Source organism: Zalophus californianus, chromosome 1, assembly GCF_009762305.2.
Source record: "Zalophus californianus isolate mZalCal1 chromosome 1, mZalCal1.pri.v2, whole genome shotgun sequence".
NCBI lineage: Eukaryota > Metazoa > Chordata > Mammalia > Carnivora > Otariidae > Zalophus > Zalophus californianus.
In genome coordinates, this window is record NC_045595.1 from 140,431,747 (window position 1) to 140,449,867 (window position 18,121).

The 18,121-nt window shown below is 40.5% G+C and overlaps 1 protein-coding gene across 4 annotated transcripts in view; it reads left to right on the top strand.

Annotated features, from left to right (window-relative positions):
- LOC113917532 (interleukin 1 receptor accessory protein) overlaps window positions 1-18,121 on the top strand; it is a 126,844-nt gene that overhangs the window by 67,547 nt on the left and 41,176 nt on the right. For all 4 annotated transcript variants that reach the window (XM_027585376.1, XM_027585375.1, XM_027585377.1 and 1 more), the window contains exon 3: window positions 13,597-13,882. In XM_027585376.1, coding sequence (XP_027441177.1) covers window positions 13,597-13,882 — 286 coding nt within the window. The remainder of the gene's footprint in view (window positions 1-13,596; window positions 13,883-18,121) is intronic.

Consider the following 18,121-nt stretch of genomic DNA (forward strand, 5'->3'; position numbering starts at 1 on the left):
AGAAGAGGCAGAAGCAAAGCAATAAAATTGCTTGACTACAGCTTAAGCAACTTGCATTAGCTGATATAGTCTAGTTGGCTGTTTGTGATCAGTTTCTTTGCATTTTGATTTGTTGACCTTGAGGCATTACAGACTTAAGCTTTGGTTTGCTTAGGAAGGCTGCTAAGGCATTAAAATCACCTCAGTCTAATGGCCTTCTTGTTTAATTAATTTAACTCTGTGCGATCATGTGGATATTCTTTCGCTTACCTAAGACTCACGCTCCTCATTTATTAAATGGAGGCGATAATAAAACTATCTGAAAGAGTGGTTATGGGAATTGAAAGAGATCATAAGTACATCACTTAATACCTGACATATGGGAAGCATTCACTCTTAGGTGGTGGTGGTGGTACTTATAATAATAATAATGGTGGTCACACTGATGGAGTTAGGACAAGAAATAAGGTCTACCGACCCTATGTTGTTATTCTCTATGGAGAATACTGCAAAGTGTTCCTGAGGTACAAATATTTAGTGTCAAGGAAGTTTAAAGGTATCTGGCTGAAATTGCATCCCTATATTCAAAGAGAAGCTCAGCAGCTAGTTTGGTATAAGACAGAAGGAAAGAACATGGTTTGAGATGTTGGTTAACATAAAGAATCAATGTGAGTGGGAAGAATTGAGGGAAGAGATTATATATAAAGTCTCTAAACTGGAAACCAAAGGACTGAGCATGATACCAGAGAGCCTGAGAGGGTTAATGGAGAAAGGACTGGCTCTGGGAGGGTTACTGGTTCTGGAATCAGAAATCTCTGCTGCCCACTAGCACTGTGACTTTCCCAAATCATTCCTGAGCCTCTCTTTGAGCCAAACTCCAAAATGGGGCAACAATGCCTCCTTCTGTGATCAAAGAACATCATGTGTCTGAAACTGCCAGGTAAAATTTAAGTTATTATGGATCCTGTTAACAGTTATGGATTTGTAATCTTGGATGATATATGGTAGGGGGAACAAGGCAATGATTCTTAAGTGATGAGTTTGGAACATTTTCCTGCCTCTAAGAGTATGGAAACAACAAGCTGTGTTTCTAATCAACGACCTTCATTATCAATCTCTCCATGAGGCAGGGAAATGTAGCATTGGGAGGCTGGAAATGCCTACAGATGAGCATTCTGGACTGGACAGTTTTGCCTGGGGATTTATACCTGGATAAACACATACCCCCAGAGATATATAGACCTGGACAGCTTCACTTGTACCATGAAGCTCCTAACAGGCCTCGTGGCAATGACAACAGACCCTTTTCCTGATCTTGCACCAATTTCTCTTACTGTCATTTCATTTTTCTACTTTAGAGTAATTATTTTGCTTTTTTTTTCAGTGGCAGACCATTGGTGCATAGACCCTGGTAAGTGTGTATAGAGAGGGAACTGTGTGCCCTGAGAAAGAGGACTCACGATTGGAAAGATAGTATAGAAGACACTCTACATTTTTATTTTCTTAGAGTTAAACTGCTTTTACTTCATATATGGAAAGTTCCTCCTCCTGTTTGGCTTCCTAAGTTGTAAGAGCTCTGGAGTTTAGAAAAGTTGATTTTGATTTGTAGTTTCCCCTTTCTCTTCAGCACTACATATAGTAGAGGCAAATGTCCTCAACCTTAAGACTATGGTGAGTCAAGAGGCTGAATGTATTGTCATAGCGTTGTATGGGGGACAGATGGTGGCTACACTTATGGTGAGCAGAACATAATGTACGCAGTGGTTTAATCACTGATGTACACCTGAAACAAATGTAACATTATGTGTCACCTATACTTAAAAACAAACAAACAACCAGAATGTAAATATAGGTATAAAAATTCTACCTCTGACATACTGGGGGAAAAGCAAAAGCAAAGACTGATTAGTGTCAGTGTAGTGAAACTCTCTTTCATAGTTGGTTTTATAGGCAAAAGTTACACGTGATATGGGGCGAATAACTAGGAATGTGGAAGGTTTCATCCTGCCTCTGCTACTAACCAGTCTTTCCCTCAGGCATTCCTTCACCCCTCTGGGCTCAGAGCCTAATCTGTATAATGTGGCATGTCGCTGGGTGATTCAGAAGGCCTTCTTCCAGTTACAACACGTAGCAGTTTTCTAAGATGCAAAGGGGATTATAGGTGACTTAAATATTTAGAAATGTGGACCATGATTGTATCTTGGCATTTGTCTTCCCAAGATCTGTTTCCTCCCCTTGGGAGCTGACACTGTTCTCTAGCTGAGGGGCCACTGAAAACCCAGCCACTCAGAACTCCACCCTTGTGAATTCTTCCAGCCACCCCCTCATCATTTATGGCCAGACGTCTCCCCAAACCCCACAGCTTACGCTCTCAGCTTCTGATGTTTGCTTCCCCCGATTTTCTCTCAGAATCTTTTGTCTTCTGCTTGTCACTACCAGCCTTCAAGAAAAATCTATATGCTTGACACATTATTAAAATTGAATGAGACTGCACTGGCATCTCACAGGGGATGCCTCTCTTAAATTCAGTGGCAGGATTGTAGCCTGTGTCTCTTCCTGGCAGGTGATGAAGATCTCAAATGCCCTTTTACTCCAGGCAATTTCCTGAGGCTTGCTGGGGAGGTTACTGGCAAGGCTCACAAGATTCTCTTTCCTTTGGCTTTGTAGTCGTGTGTAGAATATGGCTGCAAGTCTTGAGGCGGAACAACCGTATAGCTCCTAACTGAGTACATCCCTTGATGTACTTTCACCGAACAAGCCTCCCTGAACCTCCAGTTGAGAAGTCAGATGTGGGGATGGAGGGCACAAAGACCCATTGAGTACCTAGAGGGCTTTACATTTCCATCACGCCATTGAGTGGAAAAGTGATTGCTCAAGCTATCTTTGCTAATTAAGAAGTCAGTCCATGCTTTGCCTGCCTTCTACATTTTGGGACTCAAATCTTAATTTTGTGTTTTCTGTCCCTGGCCGGTAAAATGCAATAAAAACTCACAAACATATACATAAAATAATTCATTTCCCCTGCTATCTTTCTAGGTCTTAATTCCCTCATCGGTAAAAATCAACATAATAGCTGTAGCTAAAATTTATTAACTTCATACAGTGCACCCAAGCATGTGGTATTTTTGTGTATGATCTTTTTAACCCCTGTCAACAATCCTATGTGGTAGGTACTTTCATTGGCTTTGTTTTTGCTTCCTGCACTATTACATATGAGGAAACAGGTTCCTTCTTTCCAGGTGCCAAAGTATGGTCCACATTACCACATACTTTGCTTTCAGCCTCAAAGACAAGATCCACATATTAGCATCTTTACCTGTAGAATGAGAGGGAGGAAAAGAATAATTGTGTGACTTGATCATACAGAATGCACGCGAAGTTATCTTCTATGGCCCACCGTTAATGTGATAAGTTCTGATATTCTGAGGTTTGGATTTTTTTTTTGTTTTTTTTGTGTTTTTTTTTTTTGCCTATTTCATCCTCTGTTTTGAAGGGGAATATAATATTGTACTATGTACATTCCCGATACCAACTGGGAAAGTTTCTGCAGATATGTATTTGGATGATGTAATAGAAAGGACATGACATTTGGATCGAAAAGAAGTGGTTCTTTGCTTGCCACTCATGAGCTCAACATCATTTATCAAGTTAGCTCTCTGGGCTTAGTTGCCCCCTTTGTAAAATGAAAGGGTTGTTCTAAATGTTTTTGAAATTGCCTTGTAGTCTAATGCCCTTAAACACTTTGTTAGAGGTAAGCCCCCATAGGTTAAATGTTAACAACATTTATTGGGCCACTTTCAGTTCGAAATTGGCCACGCTCAGTTTGGAATTAAGAGAGGAATGTAATATTACTAATGGTGAGGACCACTGAACAGCTCTTGCTAAATACTTCAAAAGTACTGTCTCATTTAATCTTCGAATCAGCCTTCTTTGACACATGGGAACATTTAATTTACTTGCGTGTGCTCACGTGGGTAGGAAGTGACAGGACAAGGGTTTGAACTGGGATTGTCAGACTCCAGAGACTAGCTACTGTGTACACCATCGGGAAAGTCGTTTCAGGATATAAGAGACTTGGTTTGGTCTCTCCGCATCTCTATCCTAGATTGTTGGCCCATGTCTCAGACCTGTTTTTATTCTCTCTTAGCTTCATTCACTCCTCTGTGGTATGGTGGATTACCAGCTATTCTACCGCCCCTGGGGGCTACGACCAGATCTAAGACCTGTATGTTCCGAGATTCTATGATAAAGTGTGAAATACCTTTACTTCCAATGCTGATGATCTATTTCTTGAATGGAAATCTGAAGGCAGAGCCCATGTTTATAGCCGCTAGCCCTCATCGGACCCTGAATAAATATTATGTAATAATGAAACTAGAGAGTGAAAGGCTGCTTGATTATTATATGAGAATAGTAATTGGATCTTTACATCTTAATCATGGATTAGAAAAGATTGCTTGGGGGGTGCATAAAAACCAGCTAATGACTGCTTAGAGTTTCCCCAGTGTACTGTGCCACACTTGACATAAGCCAGTTTATTTGTTGTCACAACAGCCCTGCAAAGAAAATCATTCCCTTCAGCTGCACGAGGATGCTCATTACAGTGATTTTTTTTCTAAGAAAATAATGGCACCATGGTACAGAGGCCGCACACCCAGAATCCATTCTTTAGCCTGCTAACCCCTGCTGCAACTTTGATGAGAGAAACAGAGCCATTTGTAGGTGGCTATTAGATGATGCTATTCCATGTTCTTCCTCATTGTGCACAGCAGCAGGAAGGGGGGCTTCTGGACCCTCCGTGGACATTAACACATGATGATTAAGGGTCCTTTTGTCGGAGCTCCGAAAACCGGCTGTGGACTGACTTCATGGAGACAAGAACGAGCCTACAGACCTTCAGCAGCTCCTCTAGACCCAGGGACTGGAAAACTCTCTGGAGACCCCAGGGTTTTTCCTCTGGTCCTTTGCCATGAGGGAAACTTTGAGGAACGTGGCACTCATGTTCACAAACTCAGAGAAGAGCCTCCACATGACAGATTGCGTGAAAACTAAACTGTTCAGAGCTCGGGTGTACTCGTCCTGCAATGATAATTTGGTTCATTCATCCTTTAGATAATTTGATTCTGTACCTTTAAGTATCACCTACAATGGTGTATGTTCTGAATTTAAACTTCATAGATTGGGTTGTTTTCATCTGTGAGGGTTCTTTTCCTTTTTTTTTTTTACCTCTTCCTTTTCATTATTTTCTTTGTTTTCATGTTTGCCTGGTAATTATTTTCTCCACATTTTTTTTTAAACAGGCCAGGCCCACCCCTTTTAATTGATATAAAATAGCAGTCTTTAGGTCAGTGTAGAGATGAACGTCCAGTGCTGCGGGGAGGAGTGGCACAGGGGATAAAACTTGTTCTAGAAACAAACTCTAATGACACCTGCAAAATTGAAGCTGTAGCTTGTGCAACCCCACCCCCGGCCCCCATCAACCAGCTTTCTGAATTTGGCCATTCTTTCCTTATCTGGCAAATCTTATCATCTGCTCAGGGCTATTTCTTATTTTCTTCAAATTACCCAATCAAGAAAACTCCTTTTTTTTTTTTGGTGGGAGTAAGGTATGTCTAATTATCTGGTCCAGGAAAACCATCTGCCGAGTTATTAGCGCAGTGTTGTTGAATAGCACAAGCAACGTGAGGATGTCTGATGGATGCTCATGGCCACTCCATTTCTTCCTCCCCCACCCCTAACTTCTCTCTCTTCTTTTCACCACTTAGTTGACAACCACAGAACTTCAGAAACATTTTCTAGACTTTTGCTTGAGTAGCTCTCCCTTGAATAAAAAATATCTGTTTTAACGGTATTTTTTCTACTTACATCCTACTCCAGGAAATGTAGTTTGTAGATTAAAAAAAAAAAACAACAACAAAAACAAAAACAAAACTGGTTGCTTACTATAGAATATTGCTAGAAAACTATCCTGGTGGGGTGCCTGGGTGGCTCAGTCATTAAGCGTCTGCCTTCGGCTCAGGTCATGATCTCAGGGTCCTGGGATCGAGCCCCGCCTCGGGCTCCCTGCTCAGCGGGGGAGCCTGCTTCTCCCTCTCCCTCTCCCCCTGCCTGGGCTCTCTCTCTCGATGTGTCTCACTCTGTCAAATAAATAAATAAAATCTTTAAAAAACAAACAAACAAAAAAACTATCCTGGTATTTTTAAATATTTTTTCCATTGAGGAACAAAAAAAGAATATATGTTTTAAATGTAATTAATCAAAGAGACAGATTTATAGGGTGGAGATAACCTCACAAATTGTTCAACCACCTGCTGACTTGAACAGATGAAATAAGACATTGTTATCCTTTGGTATGATGACTAGCTGTGAGGAGATGCAAAATAGCAGTGGTTTAAACTAATACATAGCCAATGTTAATGGGCTTAGGAATAACCTGAGGATCTTGTTAAGGTGTAGGTTCTGTTTCGGGGAGTCTGGGTGGTGCAGAAGATCTGAAGTTCTGACAAGCTGTCAAGACTCTGATGATGCTGGTGGGTTGTGGATGACACTCGGAATAGCAAGGATATACAAAGGTTTATTTCTCATGTAAAATCTACAGCTAGAAAGCTCAGGGCTGGTAAGGCAGTGCCTTATGTTACTCCTTTCACTTTCCCATTCCACCATTTTTTGGGTGTGGCCTTCGTTCTCATGGTCCATGATGTAGCATCCATGTTCCAAGCAGCAGGATGGGAGAAATGGGATGGTGGCAGGAGCATAGGAAACATAGGAACATATCAGCACCTCTCAAGAATGGTTTTTAGAATCTACAACATGAAATCTCAAACATATTCCATTCATCAGAACTTTGTCACCTGAGCACTTACCAGTGACAGAAAAGCTTGGGAAATGTAGCCTTTATTCTGAATGGCAATGTGCCCAGATGAAAATTCCCGTACTTTTGAAGAAAGGGAGTTTGTGGATATGGTAAATGGGACACGTCTAGCAGTCTCTTGCATAGACTGGAGTGAGGAAAGTGTTTTCCATAGAAAATGGCAGTCCACAGACTAATTGTAGGTCATATGTGCAGCCCTTTACAGTTGCTATGTATAGTACTTTATGTCTTAGGCTCATTCAGTTTTCATAACTACTCTACAGAGTAGAGTACATTCAAGTAAATCCAAGTCTGAACTTGAATTTCTGGTTTGGGAAGCTGAGGTTCATAATGGCTGAGGGACTTACCCTGACTACCTTCTTTAAAATTGCATGCTCCTCCCTCTTCCCTCTTCCCCCTCCTCATTCCTGATCCCTCTTTACCGGGTTTTATGTGTTTCTTTGTTCTATTGACTTAGCTACCCGTATACTCTATACGTTTCTTATTTAGTGTGTCAACTGTTTATTGTCAGTCTCCCCGTGTTAAGAAGGTGAGCTCCATGCGACCTTTGTTTTGTTCCCACGTGCATCCTGAGCATCTGCTTTAGCGTTTGCCACAGGACAGGATGCTCAGTATGTAGTTTTTAAATGAATTATTAAAGCCAGAAGGTTTGAACTCAAAGCCTGCCTTTGAATCGTGTCTGTTACCCTCCACCGTACTGCTCTGTGCTCTGTGCCACAGGCCTCTTCTGTCAGGGCTCCTGCTAGTGTCTCAGTGTCTGGCACCCCTATATCTTGCCTCAGAAACTCACCCACACTTAACTCATTGACTTACTCTTTGTCATCATGTCACTCATGCAACATTGCTCACGCCTTGGATTCTCCCTGGATCACCGTTCCAGGCTCAGATTTCCCGAGAAGCCATGCATACCTCTAGAAAAACAAAATTAAGCAAAACTGTAAGAATGGGTTGTAAAACCAGCCTTTCCATTATACTTTGTCTCTGCCCTCAGGCCTAGGTAAGATTCCTAGAATGTACCAATGGGACAGTTTTTAAAGCCCACTGAGTTCCGGTTGAAGTTGTAAAAAAGGGACTGTTTCTGATCACAATCCAATCTCAGGACTACCATTGCCATCCCCTATCTAACATAATATAATATAATATAATATAATCATATAATAGCTGTTCTCCTACCTAGAAGCCTGTTATAATAGTTGGCTCATTCCGCCAGGTGTTTTCATTTGGTCTTCCTTTTTTCCAAGATTGTCAACTTCTTGATGGGTGAGGACGTACTCAGATTTATTATGCGAATTTAGCCTAATGTGTACTGAGCTCCTTTCATCCTACAGGGCCCTTTAGTCCTCATTCAACCCTACAAGGTGGGCATGGGACACATGCAGAAACTGAGTCTGAGAGGGGAAGCATTTTGTCCAAGGTGCTATGTCAGATAAGGGGCACATGGCAAATAATTACATATGGGACTTAATTCCAATAGTTAAATTCCTTCCTCTTTCTTTCCTGTACCTGAGCTTCCTGAGTTTTTAAGTCTACATGTCTCTCTGCCCCAGCACCCAGCACAGTGCCTTGCTCACAGCAGGCTCTGAGTGAATATTTAATAAATACAAATACATGAATAGCTTTCCTGTGGGAAATATCTTGCTTTGAATGTGTGAGCGTAGACTGGGGACAAGCATCCGAGATCTATGTTCAGGCAGCTTTTATTTGTGCTACTACTCAGGCAAAAGTAAGTCAATTAATCTCTCTGTCTCCGTTTCCTGGCATGTAATGTGGGAATGGGCATGAAAGCCCAAGAGGGTGTTGTGAGATTAATTAGTTAAAATGTATACCCTGCTATATAAATGCTAATTGCTGTCAGGAGCGTGGGTTGGATTTTCCAGTGACTTGGCTTTGGGAGGCTTTGCACATTCCATTGGTTCTCGATGCCACCAAGCCACAGCCTTAAGAAATCCTTTCACTGAGGAAAACGATGACTTTGTGGCTCCCCATGTTGAGGGCCAATTTAGAGAGGACTTCCACTGTGGAGTCACCTGGGTAAGAAGGGACATTCTACACAAAAAGTAATTCTCTGTGCCGATAATTTGCTAAATTCCCTTTGCTGGTATTAGAGACAAATCTATTTGCATAACAGCCTTTTCCCCAGTCTTTTCTTCGGCTGGTGCCTGCCGTGAGTCATATAATTAATTTGGTATTACATGACACTCCAGCCTGTTGCCATAGATTTTATTTTTATTTGTTCATTGAATAATTTAAAAGGCTCTGACAAGTGGCTGGCTGGCAAGGGAAACTTAAAAACTCACAGAACAAATTTCAAATGGGAAAATAACCCAAAGAAAAAGCTCAATAATAATAATACCTTTTTTTGGCTAATGTTTAGGAATACCGATATGTGTGTTTTCAGTCCCTAATGTAATGGAGGCTGATTCGCTTTATAGATATGTTTATTTGGCCCATGGAACATTCTGTAAGGGAGATACCTAGCAGGTGTAATGATCTCTTCTCCACTTTAAGATGAATCACATTATTGATTGAAAAGATTAAGTCTCAGGAATCAGCCCCAAATCTTGGTGATTGATCTGTATTTGAATTTTAGTATGTAAGGGCCTTTAACAAATGCTATTTTAAAATGTGTCTGCACTTGATTTATTGAGTTATGTTACAAAAGGAAAATCCTGCGTTCTTTTAGTAGTCAAGACAGGTGAAGCTAGTCACTGTAACAACATGTCCCCCAAATCTCAGTGATTTAACACAATAGAAGTTGATTTTTCACTCAACCACAGCCCCCTGAGAGAGCGATGGAATCTCTGTGGAGCTCTGCTCCAAGCAGTGACAGGGATCCAGGCTTCTTCCATCTTGTGAGGTTACCTTATTCAAACTTTTCTGGCCCTCAGGCTCTCCATATGAGGACAGGAGAAAGCGTCAGAGATTATGTTGGGAGTTTCAAGATAAACCATTTCTGGCCTCATTCACTGGCCAGAAACAAATCAAATAGCTCCAGTTCAGTTGCTAAGGATATCTATGTAGTCCCCAGCCAGGGTTCATGAATACTTACCTAGTGTCTGCCACATCTACCCTTGTGGTCACCAAAGTTCCATTTGGTGGGATGTCACACCAGCTTGTGGTTGGGATGTCCCAGCAGCTCTCTGTTGTCTCCCTTTCCACAGTGTGCATTCTCCTACTTTTACACAAGAAAAATTGACCTGTCACTTGTCATCTATCTTACTATTAATCATGCCCAGGACTGTAAAGACCTCCAAGGACCAAACAAAGTGACAATTTGCAATATTGGTGTCAGGAAGTCTCCTTTAATCAAAGTACCATTAGCCCTCAGAAGGGCTTTCTCTTTTTCTCCAGTTTTCCAGTGTTCCTGTTAAGGGAGTCATGGCGTGAGACCGCTGTCTACTGGCCCAAGTTGGGGCGATCTGAATTGAGATATATTAGAGAGTAGGGTTGCAGGAAAGACGATCATTTTCATTTATTCGCTTTGCCTCTGCCGTCATCCAGATTTGGACAAATGGTGCAGAGCTCTTGAGAGAGGTGCCTTTAGGCACAGCATAAAGAATATTTTTATGCAATGCAGAAGGCGGTAGCATCTTTGTCATTCAGATAACAAACAATATGGTGAAGTTCCAGACACTGTCAGCTGCCCAACTGCCTGTCGTTCTCTTTCTCTTTTAAACTATCACCTTGTGATTCAACAGTGAAATGACTGCTGTGCCAAAGCATATTGATACAAAATTAAAAAATGAAATCAAGGCTTTTTTTTCCTAACAGAGAGTAAGTATGATCAGGGTGGTTAAACACTGAGAATGGCTTTGCCAATTGTGTTGCATGATAGATATGCCCTCCCTCCCTTACTGCCTTCCTTTTTTTTTTCTTAATTATTATTTTAATGATGTTCGAAGGAAATCATTCACGGAGATTTTTTTTAAGGCCAATGTATTAAAAGGCCTATACAAAAAAAACTACTCTTTCTTAACTTTCCTCACATCCGTTAGCTCTCTTCTTCAGAAGCCACCACTTTTAAGTATTTTATGTATTTTTCCTATCTATATTTTGCTAATCAATTTGTGTATATTGCTATTTTTCATTTAGTCAACCCTGGGCTTTATATTGTTCACTTTTTAATTATGTTAAATGAGATTTTTTTTTTTCTCTCTTAAATAGCCATCCCCTCTCCTTAACTTACCTTTTCCTCTCTATCTACTAATACAATATTTGGTTAAATCAATAATCAATTAATATGCCTTCACATATTAATGAACTGTGATTATGTTGACTTTCTTATTTTTGGAAGTTATTAATTTCCTTGCCTTCATGTGCTTACTTTAATTTGGACCTTTTGGGTAACTGTTTTCATACTTTACAATTGCCTTTTAGCATAATTTTCCACAGTGCTAATTTCATCAGATAATTCATTAGTTACAATTATCATTTTTTTAACTGGAGATTTCCATTACCTTCTATTTACACTTGTTCACCCTAAACCCTGCTGCATAGCTGTTAGCCTGAGATCTCTTTCATTGTTATTCTGCAGATTTCCTTCCCCTCTCTCTTGAACTGGATCCCCTCTTCTTCGATCCCATAATTTGCTTATTTTCCCCCTCTCATTTTGGTAACAAGTCCCTCAGAAGCCTCCTGATAAAGAGCATATGGGAAGGAAAATTACTGAGTCTTGATGTGTCTGAAAATGCCGCCTTCACACTTGATTGTTTCCTTGCGTTTAGATTCAAGATTGGAAATAATTTCCCTTCACCTATATTGCTTCATTATTTTTTTATTATGTTATATTAATCACCATAGATTACACCATTAGTTTTTGATGTAGTGTTCCATGATTCATTGTTTGTGTATAACACCCAGTGCTCCATGCAGAACGTGCCCTCTTTAATACCCATCACCAGGCTAACCCATCCCCCCACCCCCTCCCCTCTAGAACCCTCAGTTTGTTTCTCAGAGTCCATCGTCTCTCATGGTTCATCTCCCCCTCCTATTTCCCCCGCTTCATTTTTCCCTTCCTGCAAATAATACATTATATGTTAAAAAAAAAGAAGAAAGCTTCATTATTTTCTAGCTTCTAGTCTTGTTTTTTGAAATTTCCACAGCCATTCCAATTCCTGTCTTTTGTATGTGATCATTTTTTATCTCCTTTCTTACTCTTTGGTAGTTTTTAAACTCTTCTCTTTTTCCACAATTTTAGAAAATATTTTTTGGGGGTAAGTCTGTTTTCATTAACTTATTTAATTGATGGTTCTCTTCTGTTTTGTTTTGTTTTTTTTTCTTCTTTTGCTGTATGTCATCTACATCAAGGGACCCAAGCTAAAGGAGGCTTAGTCTCTGTCCTTTCCTATTTGCCGGGGCAGAAGAAAATGGAGCATGATAAAATATGCTCTAGCCCTTAAGATAATCAACACAAGTGACATTCACTACATCATATTGACCAAACTCGGTAACATGGCCCTTCCTCCAGAGGGGCAGAAAAGCAGATTCGTACAATATGCCTAGGAAGAGAACCCAGAGATATTGGGCTAATGGCAATGGTGATTCCTTATCTTGGGGTTGGCAGTTACTTCTGGGTCTTCCCAGTATTCTGAAATGCACATAGGTGTGCTCCCCAGCTTTTCCCTGCTGGTTTAGGATTTACCTATTTAAATGGGCTGAACTGGTTACAGCTTGTCCATTTTGATGTTGTTACTATCTTTTCTCCTATTTTTGCTCTTACTTGGGGTTATGTCTTGAAAAAATTATTTTAGTTTTAGTGAAGTTTCAGAAAGGAGTGAAAATGGTTGTATATATTCAGTCTGGCATATACATCTGGAAAAACTGTGGTTGTAATTTCCTATAAACTGAATGAGCTGATTCTGCAACTTTGTAGCTTTAATGAAAATGTATTTGAAGAATCTGGTAAGATAGATGTTTTATTAAAAAAAATACTATCATGTTTGTGTTGGTGTGAACAACATTTTGATCTTCCCAATTCTTTCTTTGTATATTGGATTTTAAAAGGTGTTTCTTATTAAAAGCATAGCAATTATAAATAATAGTAATTTGCTGAGACTTGGAAAAGCCAGTTTGTTAAATTTCTCAGAGATCTATTACTTACCTAGGGATTTATTGCTGACAAATCCTTCTGCAAGTCATAAAGCTTCAAATTCTTTGCTTTTATCAAAATTAAAGTAACCACAAATTTAGTTGTTCTCTCAATTATCTGCTGCCACAAAAACATTGCCTTAATAAGCAACCATAAAGTTTAGTGACATACTTCATTTTATTTATTACATATATAGTTTTGCTCCTGAGTCTATGATGTAGATATCTTTGCCTGGGTATCTTTGCCTGGGCAGATCTAGCCCCCAAATCAGGAGACCTGGGAAGAACTGAGAGTCTTGGAGGGTTGTCTTTTCAGTTATAATTTTCCCCTCAGAACCTCGTCTGTCTTCAGAGGGTGAAAGAGCACATGACTGCTTTTTCAGGTGAGATTCTCCCCCATACATTATAGGGTACGACAGGATCAAGTTATCAGATCAAATCATTATCCAAGAGGTAATGAAAAGATGATAAAGGAAGGTGGAGAAGTCATTTCTTCATGCCACAGGTGCCTACGCCCATGCTATTATTACAGAGAGGCTACTGAACATAGCCAGACAAGGGGGTTTCTGGAAAAAATTGGGTGTCCTGAGGTGTGTTTTCTCCAGGCCTTTAACATGAGATGTCTCACTGGCCTCATCTTTTCTTTTTGGTCATTCCAGAACGCTGTGATGATTGGGGACTTGATACCATGAGGCAGATCCAAGTGTTTGAAGATGAGCCAGCTCGCATCAAGTGCCCACTCTTTGAACACTTCTTGAAATACAACTACAGCACAGCCCACTCGGCGGGCCTTACTCTGATCTGGTATTGGACGAGGCAGGACCGGGACCTGGAGGAGCCGATTAACTTCCGCCTCCCTGACAACCGCATCAGTAAGGAGAAAGACGTGCTCTGGTTCCGACCCACCCTCCTCAATGACACGGGCAACTACACCTGCATGTTAAGGTAGCCTGATTCTTGGTGATGACTTTCTCTTTTCCCTTTAGTTCCTGGATGATGCATCAGTGGAAGGGAAGAAAACATCTGGAAAGAGTTACACCTCACCTCAGTAGATTAGCAGAGGTTGCCTAAGAGGTGTGCAGAGAAAAAATGGTTGTACTCCTGAGAACTTTCTCCATAAGTGGTTCCTTTTCAAACCCTGGTATATTTCATGATTATCTAATGATGGAGCCTTGTTTATTTGTGCCTTTTCCCTGATATTAAAACCTGCCTGCATTTCTGCCCCACCTGAAAGCATGTATTTCCCTACACAATGAGCAGGGTGGAGAGCAGACCCATTCATTTCTGTTATTCTTGGCATCTTTCGAGGCCTTGAGTTCCTTTCTTCCTGACACAGAAGAAAGCCTTAGGATGCCTTATGGAAGAAAGAATATTTGGGAGATATCAAATGTATTTAGAACAATGCCTTTCAAACTTTTTCACCAAAATTCCCCTACAAAGCAAATAAACACCGTATCACTGGGAATCTAAGAATATAATCCAAAGAACCCCACCAATACTGCAAAATTTCTTTCAAATCCACTTTGTTTAATCTTGAAAATTCATGTAGATTTTGCATTTTACTCCATAATATACCTATTCTTCTATTACCATGGATTAATACTGTTTTTGCTCTGAAAAAAAAAAAAAAAACTTAAAAAAACTGAAGCGCCTCTGAAGAATAATCATTTTTGAGGCTTGATCTTTGGCTACTTTTTTTCCCAAGGTCCCCTTTTAGCTTCCAAGCCTTACTTTGTTTTTTAAATTCCCATCTGGCTTATGGATTATGAGTGTTTTTGTTTTGTTTTTACACAGTTTCCTGCTGTTTAATAGGAGCAGTGGTTTGCTAGGGCTCCTAAAACAAAACACCACAGACGGTGGCTTAAATACCAGAAATTTGTGTTCTTGCAGTTCTGGAGGCTAGAATTCCAAGATCAAGATTTTGGCAGGGTTGGTCTCATTTCTCACTCCTTGGTTTGTGGATGGCCATCTTATTTCCCTGTCTTCACATGGTCTCCCCCCTGAATCATCTCTGTCCTATTTCAGATTAGAGCCCACCATTCTCATTTTACCTTAATTACCTCTTTTAAGACTTGTCTCCAAATACGGTCACATTCTGAATTACTGGAGTTTAGGTATTCAACATATGAACTTAGGGGACTCAATTCAGCCCATAACAATAGGGCTGAATGATACAACAATACAACAGCATAGAATGACATAACAATAGATAATTCCACACCATCTTCTGAAATGCCCCTTGTCTCTCATGGTTATGAACTATTCTCTGATGGAGAAATGTGACTACCTTTTGATATATTTAAGCCGTGTTACGATTAAATGAAAAAGGACCTCTTCTCTGTCACAGAAAGCATTTTCATCACTGTGTCCTTGGGAGTCCCTTGGAACCTCTGAAGGCCCTTTTGAGGTTTTCACCCAACTCTTTAGTTTTATGGGAGTGGACTCTAGACTAAAGTGTGTCTTCCAAAGAGCCCCTTGTCCACTATTTATGTCCCAAGACAGCTTTGTAGGAGAGGTTGGGACAGATTATAGTGGAAAGAGCACTGGATGAAAAGACACAGAAACCAGGCCATTATCCCAGCCCTGACTCTACTCAGCTGGTGACCTTAGGCACATCAGTCTGTGTCTGAGAGCTTTGGCATCTGTATCCACCCAATGAGAAAATCAGCCTAAATGCTCCTTGAGTTCCTTTCCATCTTTGGCAGCTGTTAATCCGTTAACATTCCACAGGTGGACATCAGGAAGTAGCTGGGAAGGCGTCATCAGTAGCTTTCTGGATGACCTTGTTCTCTACTCTGCATTTTAGTGTTTCATTAACTCTATTTCTGTTTCCTACTTGTCTAGAGCTCTTCCTCAAACTTTTCTAACCTTCTTTTACATGACGGGAGCAGCGTGGCTGTTAAGGCCTGAGTATTCCTTTAATGTGATTTATCAATTTCCAAATGGCCATCTCTTCAGTTTACCTGTCGGCCTATCCTCTATGTCCCTAAAGAAAATCTAGAAGTCAACTTGTCTGGTGGGGACACCAGAAGCTTCCCACAGCCCTGAAGCAATTCCTAAGTGGAGAATGACCTTAAGCTGAACCGTGTAGAATCAGAGGCCTGATGTCTTTAAGGCCATAAATTAAGAGTCATCCTCCAGGACTGTACCACTTGTATTCTTGCTTCAATACCCCTCTGAGGATAACATCCAGATTTTACCTTTGAAGCCAGAAAAATCAGTCCCACCACTGTTCATTATTTTTTTTTAAGTCAGAGAATATATCTTATGAAGCTGAAAATTACCCTCTGTATAATTTCCACCTGTAGGATACTTCTTCCACGTGGTAGACCTTTTGCTATTTTTAGGTGGTGATTATAGCTGCCACTCTCCCTTCTCACCTTATTACCATTGTCATAAGTCATCTTTAAACGTCCCCTCTTGGGGAGGGAAATGCATCCCCCCATTTCATTGTATTTAGTCTCAATTAATTAGTTAATGAGTATCTATGTATTTGGCACCTTAATTTTTATTTATTTTATTTTATTTTTTCTTAAAGATCTTTATTTATTTATTTAACAGAGATAGAGAGCACAAGTAGGCAGAGCGGCAAACAGAGGGAGAGGGAGAAGCAGGCTCTCCGCCGAGCAGGGAGCCTGATGCAGGGCTTGATCCCAGGACCCTGGGATCATGACCTGAGCCGAAGGCAGCTGCTTAACCGAACGAGCTGCCCAGGCGCCCCTATTTTTTTTTAATTTTTTTTAAAGATTTTACTTATGTATTTGACAGAGAGAGACACAGCGAGAGAGGGAACACAAGCAGGGGGAGTGGGAGAGGGAGAAGCAGGCTTACCGCTGAGCAGGGAGCCTGATGCGGGGCTCGATCCCAGGACCCCGGGATCATGACCTGAGCCGAAGGCAGACGCTTAACGACTGAGCCGCCCAGGCACCCCTGTATTTGGCACCTTAAATAGACATCACAAAAAAGGGTAGACAGTGAATGACCCATTTACCCATCACCCTAAGAAATCAGTTATTTTTATTATCTGTGTTCCCTTATTGTTTTCCTGTGCATAGACATAGATTTTACATACATTCCATTCGTTTAAGAAACATTTATTTGGTGCCTACTGAAAGTTTAGACACTATACTACATGCAAGGAACAGAAGAAGACACACATGGTCATGTCCTGTTTGAACTGTATAAATTCAATCAAGGAAATTTTCGAGGTGCTCAGAGAATGAGAGACCTAATTTAGAAATGGGGTGCATGGAGGATGACATGGAAAGCCTCCATGTGGAAGGTGGGCTGATGGGAGGAGAAGAGCCCCGACGCAGACTAAATGACCTGTGTAGACATTCAAACATAAATGCAATTCTCCAGGCATCCTAAAATGTAAATATTTTAGTATACTAACAGTAGTGAATTGTGTCTGTTTTTATTTTGTGACGTCAAATTGGTATAGGAAACACCTCCATAACACATTTTTTTAATAGGGATTTGCTATTTTATTTATTTATTTATTTATTTATTTATTCATTTATTATTCTTTTTACTTTTTTTTATTATGTTATGTTAATCACCATACATTATATCATTAGTTTTTGATGTAGTGTTCCATGATTCATTATTGGTGTATAACACCCAGTGCTCCATTCAGTACGTGCCCTCTTTAATACCTATCACCAGGCTAACTACTCCCCCAAACCCCCACCCCTCTAGAACCCTCAGTTTGTTTCTCAGAGCCCATAGTCTCTCATGGTTCGTCTCCCCCTCCGATTTACCCCCTTCATTATTCCCTTCTTGCTATCTTCTTTTTTTTTTTTAACATATAATGTATTATTTGTTTCAGAGGTACAGGTCTGTGATTCGTCAGTCTTACACAATTCACAGTGCTCACCATAGCACATACCCTCCCCAATGTCTATCACCCAGCCACCCCATCCCTCCCACCCCCCACCACTCCAGCAACCCTCAGTTTGTTTCCTGAGATTAAGAATTCCTCATATCAGTGAGGTCATATGATACATGTATGTCTCTGATTGACTTATTTTGCTCAGCATAATACCCTCCAGTTCCATCCACGTCATTGCAAATGGCAAGATTTCAATTTTTTAATGGCTGCATAATATTCCATTGTGTGTGTGTGTGTGTATATATATATATATATATCACATCTTCTTTATCCATTCATCCGTCAATGGA